Raw genomic sequence first — 16,009 nt, forward strand, 5'->3', positions numbered from 1 at the left:
CCACTGCGCCACCCGGGGACCCCCGGCCCCACTTCTGACCCCCGCGAGCCCCTGGGGCCCGCCGCCACCGGGCCCTCGCGGGCATTTGCCAGGACGTTTCCAGCCCTCACGGCCACCACCACCCAAGCCTGGCTTTTTTTGAAGCACTGATCCTGTAAGTGCTGGACCACTCCCTCCTCGCCCTAGTACCTGGAGAAATGAAAAACGCTATCCCAAGGCTAAGCTTAAATCGCCTCCCCTGTTCTACATCTCACAGTCCCAAAAGTTTACTCTCAAAACGTCTGCTGGTGTAGTTTCAGAAACAGTTGTAGGATTGCCACTTTAACTATTTGTCTCCTCCGCTAGGCAGTACGGAGAAGGCAATGGCACCCCACTCCAGTGTTCTTGCCTGGAGAATCCCAGGGACAGAGGAGCCTAGTGGGCTGCCGTCTATGGGATCGCACAGAGTCGGACACGACTGAAGCAACTTAGCAGCAGCAGCAGCAGCTAGGCAGTGAGCTTCCTGAAGGCAGAGGCTGTTGTTCTGCACATGGCTGTGTCTCCGCTGCTCCCTCCCACCCCCGCCCCAACACACAGGCTTCTGGTTCATAGGAAAGGTGCTTAACAAAGCCTGTTTGAATGAAGAACAAGTACTAGAGGGTTGGGCTCCCGGTGGACCACCCTCTGAAAGTTCATTGTGGACCCTCCTTCCAGCTGCGCCACCAAATGAAGGATTTCACAGTATCCCACTGCACCTTGGCAGCGCAGGCCTGTTTGGGGCAGCCTGTCCTTCCTGGAGGGGAGCAGAACTTGACACCCCAACATATGTTTCTTTGGCATAAGGATTATTTTTAAGAAGCAGCAGGCAGCGGAGAAGCTCTGAAAAATGAGCAGAGGTTACCCTTTTGTAAGAGCCATTTACATTTATAAGGGAAATGTCCATTTGTCTCTGAACCGGGAAAAGAAGGGTAGATAATGTCAAGAAAGTCTTAGTTTTTCTGGGTATCTCCCATGTATATGGAAGTATACATATTTTTAAACTTGTTTCTTTTTTCCTGTTATGCTGTCTTTTATTATTTACTCAGCCAAGAACCTCGAAGGGTAGAGTGGGAAATTATTTTTCCTTGCTACTTCCTCAACTCTTTCTAGAGCTCCATTTCTCTGCTTCCACCCTTTAGTGCAGCAGTTACCCTCCAAATCTCCCCAGATATTCCTGCCTAAGATACGTCATCAAACCAAAACTTTGCCTGAGTTTCACTGACAGATGTGATCAAAACTTTAAGGCATGAGCACCATTGCCAGCTATCACTCTGAAGTTCTCCTCATAGTTTTTACTGTGACGATCACAGGTCATGAAGGATTTTTGGCTGAATCTTTATGGTATTCACAGGTCATGACTTCAGGCTCACAGGTTTTTCAGTCTATCATACTTTTGATTCCCTTTTTGGCATTCCAGTCTTAGAGGGATCATTGGCTTGGTGGTTAGCAGCTGAGGACACACACTTAAAGCTTTTTGGAGAATATAGGACACCAGAGGGACTACTATGATAATTACAAGCTGGACAATTCCCAGTGTCTGGAGTGCACTTCAGAGCCATGGTCCCCAAGACCCAAAGGAATCAAAATCAAACCAGTCAAAGAAAGACCCCTTTGAGGGGTCTTTAGAGGGAGCACCTTTTGAAGTGGCTTATTCAGTAATCTTAGGTAGCTGAATTCAACCTCCCCAGAAGTGTTAATTTAGGTATGATAGGTGGTGGTGGCCATAATAGATACCTATTTGTTCAGCTAAAAGAAAATCTAAATTGCTCTAGCAGTACATTCAGCAAAAGCTTCCAGAGCTGAGGAGAGATTCCTGATCATATAGCCTCATCTATACTCACTCCTAACCAGGAGTAGAGGGTCTTGTAAGCAAATCCTGAATCATGAAAGCCTCCTGGTAGGTCCTTTCTAATTTGATGATGTAAATTCAGGGGAGTTGACGCAATGCGGTGAAGAATTTGCATAGGGCCTTAAAGAACAATCTCTTTTCCAGCATTCCCATTGATTACAACTGAAATATCAATCCCTGGGGAAGCATTTTGACGATGGGCCCCTAGGAGGATATAATATGGGAGGCCTGGGTGTTGTTCTAGATACTTTTTGTGTTTTTAGTAAGATTTTGCCATTTTTGTAGGTATTTATTGCTTCTGGAACCATCATTCTTAGACATAAAATAGGCGGGTATGCCAGAAGGTGGTGTGCTTCACTCTTTGGAGCTTAAGAATCCTGTTACGTTTTTAGCTAAGATTTTGGGTCTCTTGAAGCTAAGGCAGACGCTTTAACCTCTGAGCCACCAGGGAAGCTTTGAAGCTAAACTAATACCTAAAAAGAATTGCCACTGGGCTGGAGATTGTGTGATGTTTTACAAGTGCATCTCTTTGCATGGAAATTTTATTGATGTTGGCATTCTATGACCAAATTTTCCTAAAATGGGAGTCTCTCTGTTAGGTGATGAGCACTCTAACAGCTTTTAAATGCTCATCAGTTTTTGTGGCTTGTTGGCTTCGAAGCTTCCCATTAACAATAGCCTTTATCTACAGTAAGAGGGACAAACAAGCCTGTGCATCTTAACACACCAGCAGTAACCAAGAAATGTCACTGCAGCTTGGCCAAGAAAAGTCCCTATGTGTCCCACCAACAATTCCCATCAATCTGGGGACTGGAAAAAAGACTGAGCCAGCAGACGCCAAACAATGGGGGCTGCAGGCTGATTCCAAACAAATGAGGAACCGCAGCTGCTACCAGCAGTTCCCAGCGTGCAATCTGGGAAAGATTTCAAACAAATGTGGAATTGCAGACTAAATGCCAGCAGTTCCCACTGTGGAGTCTGGGGACAAACCAACCGCTGAGTTTTTCCACTCAAGTCGGGGAATTATGGTCTGAACTAGGGGATTGGGTTCTGGCTGGACTCATCTGCTAGCTCAAGCTGAACTGCCCTGGATTGGAACGCCAATTACATTACGAGGCTGACAATGAGTGGAGCTCAGAACTGAGAGGAACTTATTTGTGGCCCTTGGAAACAGCGAGAGACAGAGAACGCAAAAGGGTTTGCAGGGATCATGCCTGTTTCTTATTGTCTCTGAAGCCATCAGAGATCTTCAGTCCTACTGTTGACAGTAAATCTCTTAAAAAACTATTCAACTGAGTAAATCTGAAGGTCTAATAGGCTTTATTCAACAATTCAGACCTAGGCAGCGTCCCATTTAGCACATAGAAAAGAGCTCTAAAGAACCGTACAAAATAGAAGGCTTTTATAGGCAAAAGAGACCAGGAAAAGGAAGTTTCTATCAAAGAGTTCTTAAAAAAAAAAAAAGAAATAGGCACAAAATGGAGTCACTTGTGCTAAGCTCTATGCCAACAAAACAATCTTAATTGCTGTTTCAGCCTCTCCCTGGAACGTAACTTTTAACGGGTCGATGTGAAATTACCTAGCCAGCACAAGTGAGGTAATCACCTCATAGACACTTACCTTCCCCCAAAGGAAGGTGGTCTTATCGGAAACAATCCTTTCTTTTATTTGTGACTTCCTTGTCCCATCGTCTTTCTGCCTTTAAAAACTTCTTTTAACAACTCTTTAGAGCACCTTTCTATTTGCCAGATGGAATGCCACTTGATTCAAATACAATACAATTAGAAGCTCAGTCATGTTCAACTCTTTGCAACCCCATGGATTGCAGCCCACTAGGCTCCTCTGTGGAGAAGGCAACGGCAACCCATTCCAGTACTCTTGCCTGGAAAATCCCGTGGGCAGAGGAGCCTGGTAGGCTGCAATCCATGGGGTCGCAAAGATTCGGACTTGACTGAGTGACTTCACGTTCACTTTTCACTTTCATGCATTGGAGAAGGAAATGGCAACCCAATCCAGTGTTCTTGCCTGGAGAATCCCAGGGATGGGGAAGCCTGATGGGCTGCCATCTATGGGGTCACACAGAGTTGGACACGACTGAAGCGACTTAGCAGCAGCAGCAGCAGGCTCCTCTGTCCATAGAATTCTCCAGGCAAGAATACTGGAGTGGGTAGGCATTTGCTTCTCCAGGGGATCTTCCCAACCCAGGGATCCAACCCGGGTCTCCTGCATTACAGATAGATTCTTTACCATCTAAGCCACCAGGGAAACCCACTTGATTCATAGATCATTGAATAAAGTCAGATCTCCAAACTTAGTTGAATTTTGCTTTTAAACAGAGTGGATTGTCTCAGGCAATCCACTTTTGTCTCCCTTCCTTTAAGTAATTCCAGGTAATTCCAGATTGCCTGGTTAAAGGCCACATTCCTGGGAGAGGCTAAAATTGCAGTTAGGGTAGGCATTAAGTTTTGGATAACTGACATGGGACTTAGTACAAGTGATTCCATTTGGGGCTGTTTCTTTTATTAACACAACCAGTAGACTCATAAGCTCTAGCATGACTCTAAGATATTAGGCTGCAAGACTTGAGTCTTGGGCCTGTTCAATCTTTCTGACCAACTGCCTTAACCATCTCTAGAGTGCTGTAAATGTACTTCACATGTTTACAAATTCCCTAAAGTTGTAGATTAAAGTTTATATCATTTATACTTGTGATATTATGATTTATAATAAGAAATATATATATTTGATCTTCACCACCATTTCTAATGGGCTTCTCTGATAGCTCAGTTGGTAAAGAATCTGCCTGCAATGCAGGAGACCCCAGTTTGATTCCTGGGTCAGAAAGACACCCTGGAGAAGGGATGGGCTACCCACCTCAGTGTTTTGGGACTTCCCTGGTGTTTCATACAGTAAAGAATCTACCTGCAATGCGGGAGACGTGGGTTCAGTCCTTGATTAAACAACTGAGGGACTTCACTTTCACTTATGTGCCAATTTTTCCCTTTCTTCTTGATGTTTTAAAATTCCATGTATTTGCACAAGTAAATGTGCAGATACATATACATATACATTTATATACATAAATATATATGATATATATATATATTATATGGGCTTCCCTGGTGGCTCAGTTGGTAAAGAATCCGCCTCCAATGTGGGAGACCTGGGTTTGATCCCTGGGTTGGGAAGATCCCCTGGAGGAGGGCATGGCAACCCATTCCAGTATTCTTGCTTGGAGAATCCCATGAACAGAGGATTCTGGCGGGCTACAGTCCATGGGGTCACAAAGAGTCAGACATGGCTGAGCAACCAAGCACACCATTTCTAACACAGAGCTCCTAAAACATTTGGAAGTTCCTAAGTGATGAGAGCCATAATGATGTCTTTAGTTACATTACTGGGTGACTTTGGGACTGTACCTAAAGATAGAGGCCAGTTGCCAGGAGAACCAAGGAACTTTCGGTCCCAAGCCTCTGCCCTTCAGGGAGGAAAGAGGAGCTGGAGGTTAAATCAATTATCACTGGTCAATGATTTAATCAATCATACTTATGTAATGAAGTGAAGTTGCTCAGTTGTGTCCAACTCTTTGCGACCCCATGGACTGTAGCCCACCAGGCTCCTCCATCCATGGAATTCTCTAGGTAAGAGTACTAGAGGGGGTTGCCATTTCCTTCTCCAGGGGATCTTCCCAACCCAGGGATCGAACCTGGGTCTCCCGCATTTCGGGCAGACAATTTACCATCTGAGCCACCAGGGAATGTAGACTTATGTAATGATGCATCCATAAAATCTTGAAAGAACTAGATTTGGAGTGCTTCTGGATTGGTGAAAATGTAGAGATTCAAAGAGAGAAACGTGGCATGCTCAGAGAGAGCATGGAAGCTCCACACCCCTTTCCCCATACCTTGCCTCATGCATCTCTTCCATCTGGTGTTCCCAAGTTATATTCTTTTATAATAAACTGGTGATCTGTGAGTAAACAGGTCTCCTGAGTTCTATGAACCACAGTAACAAATCAGTGGAACACGAGAGAGTTGTGGGACCCTCCAATCTGTAGACAGTTAACAACTTGGGTTTGAGATTGACATCTGCAGAGGTCAAGATGGCGGAGGAGTAGGAGGATGTGGAGTTCATCTCTCCCCACAAATGCATCAAGGCTACATCTACAAATGGAACATTTCTCACAGAACCCTAGCTGAACACTAACAGAGGACCATGGATGCCCAAAAGGACAAGAAAACTCCCTACATAATGGAGTAGGATGATAAAATGAAAGTGTTAGATGCCCAATCCTGTCCAACTCTTTGTGACCCCATGGACTGTAGCCCACCAGGCTCCTCTGTCCATGGAATTCTCCAGGCAAGAACACTGGAGTGGGTAGCCATTCCCTTCTCCAGGGAATCTTCCTGACCCAGGGATCCAACCGAGGTCTCCTGCATTGCAGGCAGATTCTTTACCATCTGAGCCACCAGGAAGCCCAAAAAAAGAAGAAAGGAAAAAGAAGAAGAAAGGAAGGACGACTGGATCAGTGCCCCTCAAGAGAGGGGCTAAAGGAGTGGAAAGGTTCCTGCATCAAGGGAAGCCCCCTCACCAGCAGGGAGATCAGTTGGGACAGAAGGGGAGCTTTGGGGGCTATTGGAGGAGAGTGCAGTAACTCGTCTGCAGCAGGCAGAACAGAGTGAGACCTAAACACATGGTCCTTGCCACAGCCCTGAACCCCCTAACCTGAAACATGTGTCTGCTAACACACATAAGGACTGGGGGCTGGAACATGAGGTTTGGAGAGCAAACCCAAGGAGAAGACTGATGTTAGCTGCAAGGAGATAGCCTGAGGGGACAGGAGTGAGGAAATGTGCAACCAGAACACTTGAGGAGGAAACTGTGGCTGCCATAGAAGCAAAGCACCATTGTTGAATGAGGATGGAGCCTCCATTGCAGACTCTGCCCCCACACGCTGGGGCCTGCCTCCCTGGGCACTAAGAAAGGCCCCCACTGGGTTGAGCTCTCTTGTGCCCATGGTCTTTTGCTCCCCTGTGTGCCTGTTACTGCCAGGGCTCCCACAACCTGGGCCACCATACCACCTCCACACCTGCTCCTCACCAGGCAGACTTATATGCTCCAGAGCAGCCTTGAGAGTAGGCCTTTGTGGGGTCTGAACCCCAGGGTCTGTGCAACTAAGGAAAAAGGCTGAAATCTGTCCTAGCAGCTGCACAAACCCTGAAATGATACCCATGTGGCCGAGTTTGTAAATTCAAGCACCTACAGAACATCTGAATGGACCACGAGTGCTCCTGCAGCCAAGATGGACCTAGTTTTAGCACCTATAGATTTTGTGGGCACGTACAAGGAGGGGTTGGGCCAGGCTAGAGTTCAAACTCCCCTATAGCACAGAGTCCAGATCCATGAATACTGGTATCCTGGGATCTGACTTTAGAGGATCTATGCTGGTGGTCTGGTGAAAAAAATGTCTGAGAGACATAGGGTCAATTGCCAGCATACCCACAGTTAAGGTGGGGCTGACAGCAGTGCCAACAACAGCGTAAACTGAGAGCTCGCACAATGGGTATAAGGTGACACCACTAAGCTCACCTACAGGTGAACAACTCCAGAGGAGGAATGGCCGTGGTTTAGTCACTCAGTCGTGTCCGACTCTTGCGACCCCATGGACTATAGCCTGCCAGGCTCCTCTGCCCATGGGGTTCTCCAGTCAAGAATACTTGAGTGGGTTGCCATTTCCTTCTCCAGGGGATCTTCCTGACCCAGGGATTGAACCTGTGTCTCCTGAAGCTCCTGCATTGCAGGCAGATTCTTTACTGCTAAGCCAAGCTCACAGCCACCTCAAAACACACCCGTTCCGGCCCTGCCTATCAGAGGGACAAGACCTGGCTCCACCCACGAGAGGGCAGACGTCAATCCCTCCCACCAGGAAGTCTACACAAGCCCCTGGACCAACCTCACCCCCACCAAGGTGGGCAGACACGAGAAGCAAAAGGAACTATGATCTTGCAGCCTACGGAAAAGAGACCATGAATACAGAAACTTAGACAAAATGAGATGACAAATAAGTTGCAAATGAAGGAACAAGAGAAAAATCCACAAGAACAACTAAATGAAGAGGAGATAGGCAATCTACCTGAAAAAGAATTCAGAGTAATGATAACAAAGATGATCCAACATCTTGTGGTGGGGGGGAGTGGAGGCACAGATTGAGAAGATAAAAGAAATGTTTAACAAAAAGCTAGAAGATTTAAAGCAAAAACAGAGATGAATACTATAATAACTGAAATGAAAAATACACTAGAAGGAATCAACAGCAGAAGAACTGAGGCAGAAGAATGAATTAGTGAGCTGGGAGACAGAGTGGTGGAAATTATTGCCATAAAACAATACAGAAAGAAGAATGAAAAGAACAGAAAAGAACAGTCTGGGACAATATTAAACATACTGACATTAGCATTATAGGGGTCCCAGAAGGAGAAGAGAAAGCGTCTGAGAAAATATTTGAAAACATTATACCCAAAATTTCCCTACCATGAGAAAGGAAGCACCCACTCAAGTCTAGGAAGTACAGAGAATCCCATAGAGGATAAACCCAAGGAGAAACATGCCAAGACAAATAGTAATCAAACTGACAAAAATCAAATAAACAGAAAAATAGTAAAAGCAGCAAGGGAAAAGTAACAAATAACATACAAGGGAATCTCCATAAAGTTTTCAGTTGATTTTTCAGCAGAAACTCTGCAGGCCAAAAGGGAGTGACACAATATATTTCAAGTGATAATTGAAGAGAAAAACTTACAACAAAGGATACTCTACACAACAAGGCTCTCATTCAGACTTGAAGGAGAAATCAAAAGCTTTACAGACAAGCAAAAGCTAAGAGAATTCAGCACCACCAAACCAGCATTACAACAAATGTTAAAGGAACTTCTCCAGGTAGGAAAGAGACCAACAACTTAAAGCAACCTTGTACATATGTGGACTGCTAAATCAAAACCTCATGGCAACAGCAAATCCCCAAACTACAATAGATACAAACACAAAAAAGAAAAAGTGGACTTCCCTCGTGGTCCAGTGGTTAAGAATTCACCTGCCAATGCAGGGGACATGGTTTTGATCCCTGGTCTGAGAAGATTCTGCATACTGCAGGGCAACTAAGCCCATGCACCACAACTACGGAGCCCACACTCTAGAGCCCACAGGCCACAGCCACTGAGCCTGAGAGCAGCGAATACTGAAGCCCATGCACCCTAGAGCCCATGCTTTGCAACAAGAGACACCACAATGAGAAACGTGTGCGTCACAACTGGAGAGTAGCCCCTGCTCACCTAACTAGAGAAAGCCCTCATGCAGCAAGGAAGACCCAGCACAGCCAAAAATAAATAAACAAAGTTGTAAAAAAGAAAGACAAATATCACATGATATTACTTGTTTGTGGAATCTAGAAAAATGGTACGAATGAACCTATTTAGAAAACGGAAATTGAGTCACAGTGTAGGAAACAAATGTACAGTTACCGAGGGGGAAGGGGGAGAAGGGCAAATTGGGAGATTGGGAGTGACACGTAGACATTGCTTTATATAAATAGATAACTAATAAGAAGCTACTGTATAGCACAGGGAATTCTATTATATTCTATAATGACCTATATGGGCTGCCCTGGTGGCTCTGACAGTAAAGAATCTGCCTGCAACGCAGGAGACATGAGTTTGATTTCTGGGTCTGGAAGATCCGCTGGAGAATGGAACGGCTACCCACTCCAGTCAGTGTTCTTGCCTGGAGAATCCCCTGGACAGAGGAGCCTGGCAGTCTACAGTCCATGGAGTCACAAAGAGTCAGACGTGACTGAGCGACTACACTGAACTGAACTGAATGACCTATATGGGAAGAGAATATTAAAAAGAGTGGATATATGTATATGTATAACTGATTCACTTTGCTGTACTGCAGAAGCTAACACAGCATTGTAACCCCACTATATTCCAATTTAAAATTAATTTTTAGATAAACAAAAATTTTAAAAATTAACAAATAAAAATTAAACGATTGGCATCTGACGTTGTTCCATAGGACTGAGTCTTCAATCTGTGAAATCTGATACTATCTCCAGGTAGACAGTGTTGGAGCTTTGTTTGTTGGTGTGAGAGATTTCCCCCTCCACATGCATTGAATTGGGTCTAGAACCTTTAATACAAAAGTCTTTGAAGTAAATCACCATATAATCACAATAACACAGATGTACAAAACTAAATGGAGAAAAGCCAGGAATTAGGCCAAGGTCTTATTGATTCAAGGCCCTCTTGGGCATCAACCTCCTTCCAATAGGAAGAAGAAGGCCAGGATTCCTTCACACATTCTCCAAGCACAAAACCAGGAATCGAATTTAAAGCTGGTCTTCATTTTTCCTGGAATCCCCAATACTGCAGTTTTCGTCAGTCCCACTAGAGAGCAACCTTTCTGTATTTATGCTCCTACTTGGCAAAGCATTGGCGTCAGGCAAAGCACAGGCCTGACTCTCACGTCTGAGCAGAAGCTTTCATGACCCAAATAAATCCCCCAGACTCTGCAAAACTTATCCCACTTTTAAACAATCTAGGTAGATAATTTTGAAATGCTAACATGAGAACTCATTGAGAAAAGCCTTCAAGGTTTGGGGTGAGGGTATTCTTTGAAATGTGAAAATGTTAGTCGTTCAGTCATGTCTGACTCTTTGCAACTCCATGGACTGTAGCCCTCCAGGCTCTTCTGTCCATGGAATTCTCCAGGTAGGAATACTGGAGTGGGTTGCAATTCTCTTCTCCAGGGGAATCTTCCTAACCCCAGGGATCGAACGCAGGTCTCCTTTATTGCAGGCAGATTCTCTGACTTCTAGTGGTAAACCAGACACCAGAGATACCCAGGTAAGTGCCCCCACCATGGAGCTGTGGGCCCAAAATTGCCCCAGTCAGGTTCTGAAAAGAGAGAACGTTCACTGGGGTGAAGGACCTGCAGGAAGAAGTCTCTGGCTCCATGGCCCTGTCTTTTCCCAGCCTTGGGAAAGCTGAGCACCTAGCTGAGATCTCCCACACCAACAAGCAATGCTCCAACACTATCTACCTGGGAATAGTATCAGGTTTCATAGGATAAAGGTTCAGTCCTACAGAACGTCTCCCATCCCTACATCTCCAGATGCCAATCTTTTAATTTTTATTTATTTATTTTTAACAATTTTATTTTTAAATGCTTTGCACCACCCTTTGTATGAGGGTGGTTCAGGGTCATGGCCAAGGCCCTTGCACTAAGCTAAGGCAGGGAGCCTGAGGACTTCTCAGGCTGTTCTCTTCAATTAAGGTACAGAACCCCCATTTGGGACCAGTGGACTGCGATGGGTGGCACATAAGATTAATAAAAGACACCCACACATACCTCCTTTAAGTGCCTTACATACACTGCAGACTACTAGACCACCATTACAGAGGCTGGTAACAGTTGCATTACAGAAGAGTCGGAAATAAACATTTTCCCTTTATAACTAAAGTGACCAGTTAAAGCTCAAGAGATCTTGCTCTCCTCCTTCTCGGCTCCTACAGTAACTTTCCTGTCTACGTTCCAACCTAGCAAGATCAAGTGCTGTTTGCTGACCCAAAGCCCTGCTAGCCTGTAAACTCTGTTTGTGGGTCACCATCTCATCCCACTACCTGTCATAGGACCCAAGCCCAATATCGGGGGACGGAGAAATAGTAGTGCTACAGATGCATCCTTCTTTGGGGCTGGGTCTTTGCACAGCCATCATCCCCATCTCCCTTCTCTACAGAGTAGGAGTCAGGGGTTAATGTCTCCCAGGCCCATCCTGGAAATACAGAATATCTGGTTTTTCTTTTTTTAATATTTATCTGTTTACTCGGCTGCATCAGGTCTCAGTTGCAACACGCGGGATCTTTTTTCCATCATATAGGATATTTCCTTGTGATGCACGGACTCTCTTGTGTCACTCGGGCTAGTAGTTACTGCACGTTGGCTTCATTGCTCCTCAGCACACAGGATCTTAGTTCCCCCACCAGGAATCGAACCTGGGTCCCCTGTATTTCAAAGTGGATTCTTAACTACTGGACCACCCTGGAAATCCTTGTTTTTTTCTTTATCTAAAGCTGGTCTGTGAAAGTCTTTGAGTGCTAGAAACCATCTTCCAAATTCATTTCTTCTTTCAATCACTAAACAAATCTTCCCAAACTAACTATATGAAGCAACGAGTAAGACAGTGTTGGGAAAATTGACATGTGTACAAAATAAAGAAACTTCCATTTATATATGATATAAGTGTGTGTATCATATGTGTGTGTGTGTGTGTGATACAGCCAAAAGAGTCAAGAAAGAGAAAAACCCATCCACCAACCAAATACATCCTGTAGGTTATAATATGTAAAAATCCTTTATTGTTGAGGAATAGAGAGAGACATTATATTTGTAGGATGCTACAGAAAATCCAGGGCAATCTGTAGTCAATGATTACAGGGACTGGGGATGCTCACAAGGCAGTTTCTGCAGCCAGTGGGACAGAGAGAAGAAGGGGTCAAAGCACAAGAGTGTTACAGGGGTAGGGAGGAGGAAGGGAAATAGAAGCGTGTGCATCCAGGGGTGGGTGTCTTCACGATGTAGCCCAGGAGTCCAGGAGTGGAGTGCTGAGGACCAAAAAAAAGATCAGATCACATCTCTGTCCTTAAAACTCCCACCACCCACCCACCAGGGAGGTGGGGGAGAAAGGGAGGGGCTTCTGTAAGGGAGCAGTAGAGAGAATGGAAGCCTTAGCCCTCAGCTCTCCATGTAGCCTTTGAACTAGAGGATTGAAAAACTCTCCTAGCTACAGTTGCTTGCGTCTTCCCGGCTGCTATGTGCATTGCACTACCCATTCATAAACACCATGTGCGTGGTCTGAGGGGTCCACACAGAAAGACGTAGTGGCACAGTTCATATCATCCTGGCATCCCTATGAGCCGGGCATACACACAGCCCTGTCCAATGCATCTTGGAGATAATGCTCCCCTGGCCTCACCCAGTCCCTCCTCCTCTTCCCAGAAACCTCCCAGAGGAAGGACAGGTCCAGGGATCACTTCCTTTTTCAGCAGTTTCACATGAATGAAATTAGACAGCAGGATGATCTGTGTTGATCCATCTCATCTAATCTTTACATGCCAGCCCCAGAGGTCTTGAGTCTATTCTCCCCAGTACCTAACAGGTTCGGAATGCGCCATCCGTGGTGAGATTATGAGGGCTGCAATTATGAGTCCAGTCCCTCCAAAAAAGCCTAGATTCACCAGAAAGCATTACAAGTAGATTTCTATAATGTGCTTGTTTCTGCCATTTGTATAAAATACTATGGCAAAATTGCACTGTAATTATCTTTATGGCCGATGCATAACGTTGGGGAGAGTACGTCATCCAGATATAGCTGCCCCGTATAATTATCTGGCCGTCGGCAAGACTGAAATAACAATCTAAAGAGAGCAAAATGATACAGTAAGTACCATGTAATCAGCGAGTTACGGTTATTACAGCTTTTTGTGCCCCCTCGCCCAACACTGAATGGGGGGCACAGTCATGACTCTGGGCCTGGGAGTCATGCACAGGCAGTCTCATTGAGAGCCAGCTCCTGGTCCTTGGGTCTCCCTTGAAACCAATGAGAGGGGGTAATAGGGCCTCAGGGAGAGGGGCAGGAGTCTCTAGGAAGACAAAGGCTTCCTGACCCCTCTCTTTGCCTCCCCCAACACCATTCTTGGGAAGCTGGTGCAAAGAAAGCCATCAGTGAGCTGCTATTGCTATGTGTGGAAAGCTGGTGTCAAGGCAGATGGTTCCGCATTTTGACAACACACGTCCCCCGGGGGGACTCACGTTCACATACCAAGTGGAAGAACTGTCAGCCGACTCAGGCCTAGGTTCCAGCCCAGACAACTTCAGACAGACAGACCAGAGCCCACCGAGGCAACACTGGAACCTTCCCTACACCTCCCAGACTGCGACAGTCACAGTGAAGCCAAGGTACAATGCTATGTGCCAGGCACTGTTCTGAACACTTGACCTAGACTCACAGCAACAGCCCTGTGAGATAATATTATCATCCCCACTTTTGAGATGAGGAAACAGAGGCACAGAAGGATTATGTAACCTGGCCAAGAGACACAGCTAGTGAGTGACAGATCCAGGATTCAAACTCAGGCCATGCTCTTATTCATTACTCTGCACAGAGCGATTACGATAACAGTTTCCAGCCAATCCCCATTAGATTTCAGAGTTTTTCTTGCATTTCTAGAAAGAAATGCAAGAATCATCCTTGCAAAGAACTCTATAGTGGACCCGGTAACCCAAGATTCACGATGATCTGGATGGTTTCAGCCTCCCTGGGAAGCAAAATGCTTCACGTGGGAATAAATGTGGTACCTATAATTATCCAATAATGATCTCTCCATCTTTTGCACAAATCACAAGAGAATAGAGTCCAAACAACAGAAGTTCTCCATCAAAGAAACCCCAGGGGAAAACCTCCTCTTGCCATTTCCCCCAACTCACTCCGGCTCAATTGTAAGCCGGGATCAATGAGGCTGGAAAGAGATGAGAAAGAGGGGTATGTGTGTGTGTGTTTGTGTGTTTTTCTGTGTGCACACGTGTGTGTGTGGTCACAGACAAGCACACACTTCTAAGTGTTGGGATGTATTTAGGGTGTTAATTATGAGCATTAATGCCCATAGCATCAGAGGAAATGATCCTCTGGCAACGCCCCTCCTACCCCACCACATACCCACAATCCCCTCTCCTCGCCCTGAGTAAGTCCTTACCTCATTCCACACTTGGAGGGTACTTGAAGGTGCCAAAGCTGGGGATGTTTTCTTGGTTTATATCAACAGGAGTGTCTGGAGGGATGTAAAGGGTGAAGTTAGGAGGGATTTTTCTGACTATGACCTTCACCCTAACCCAAAAGCAAAGGGCTGGCTATGCAGGACAGCTTTGGACGACAGAGTTAGGAAGAAGAGGGACTCTCTGTTTGGGAAATGGGGGAGGGGCAAGCAAAGCCTCTCTGACCCTTTCCCAACTGCAGCAGGACCTTCTTAGAAAGGTCTCCCCGCTTTGCTCCTGGGGAGGGCTGGACTGTGGGTCCAAGCTGATTGAGTAGAGGGGTAGAGGAGCCCTCACTGTAGCTAGGGAAAGTCCTGTCTTTCCCCCCACTGACAAACATGAAGCAGTTGACTCCTGCTACACCTTTGCCAGCACCCCAGCCCTCCCACCATGCTCCTACCTGGCTGGAGGTTCCTCTTGCCCATGAGACCCACAAAGAAGTCATGCATGTCACCTGCATAAAAAGGGCCAACATGGTCAACCATCACGATGAGGGGTTGATATATTTCCCCAGACAGGTGTCAAGATTTCTGAGGTTGGGTTCTGGTCTCTGTTTCTGTATCTCACCACAGCTTGCCTCCCCACAGTTAACAGGCTGTCCCCTTAGCCCACCCTCTCTGTCTACCTCCCTCTCCCCCATCTTTCAAGAACTCTCAAATTCTCCCACCCAGCAGGTGCCTGATTTAGAATCTTCACAGCCACCAAGAGATCCTCTTGACTTGCACTACCACGCCCATGGAGGAAGACCTCACCAGGCCCCCCACACCTGCTTCCTCTGGCGCCCAGGGGCCTCTCACACTCTCTAGAGGCTGACTGAGCAGTTGCAGCTGGGATGCTGTTTGCACCAGTGGAACCGGGGCCAGCCACTGGGCCCTGTGCCCGTGGAGCTCTGGGCAAGTGGTCAGCAGAAGTCGGGAAGGAGAGGAGGCTACTCACGTTTCTGGGGAAGTGGTGACTCCTTAGGACCTGTGAAGCAAGAACAAGCATGTAACTGGGGAATGGGATCTGCAAAGAGACGATTGGAGGGGGTTCAGATCACAACCCTCAATCATTCAAGAAACCATCTCCAGTCTCCTTCCCTCTTGAAGGGTCTCCCAGGCCTATTTAATCTTCAGAATCCTGCCCCCCAAACCCCTTTCCCTGAGGCTATATCCTACCTACGCTGGCCTTGCTCAGCATCTTGAGCAATCCATCCAGGGAGACCACGCGGCTATCATAGAGTCTCCGGAGCAATGATGGGGGCAGCTGGTAGAGATTTGAGTCCTTCTGGGGGAGAGA

At 46.2% G+C, this 16,009-nt stretch overlaps 1 protein-coding gene across 1 annotated transcript in view; it reads right to left on the bottom strand.

Annotated features, from left to right (window-relative positions):
- Positions 1–12,454: 12,454 nt before the first annotated feature.
- The window catches only part of TAC3 (tachykinin 3), a 6,646-nt gene continuing 3,091 nt past the window's right edge, over positions 12,455–16,009 (bottom strand). The window contains exons 3-7 of the mRNA XM_010839305.1: positions 15,889–15,997; positions 15,668–15,697; positions 15,132–15,185; positions 14,674–14,748; positions 12,455–12,525 (exon numbers count right to left, since the gene is read on the bottom strand). Coding sequence (XP_010837607.1) covers positions 14,675–14,748; positions 15,132–15,185; positions 15,668–15,697; positions 15,889–15,997 — 267 coding nt within the window. The 3' untranslated portion in view covers positions 12,455–12,525; position 14,674. The remainder of the gene's footprint in view (positions 12,526–14,673; positions 14,749–15,131; positions 15,186–15,667; positions 15,698–15,888; positions 15,998–16,009) is intronic.

This window comes from Bison bison, unplaced genomic scaffold (assembly GCF_000754665.1).
Source record: "Bison bison bison isolate TAMUID 2011002044 unplaced genomic scaffold, Bison_UMD1.0 scf7180017864115, whole genome shotgun sequence".
In the NCBI taxonomy this organism is placed as follows: domain Eukaryota; kingdom Metazoa; phylum Chordata; class Mammalia; order Artiodactyla; family Bovidae; genus Bison; species Bison bison.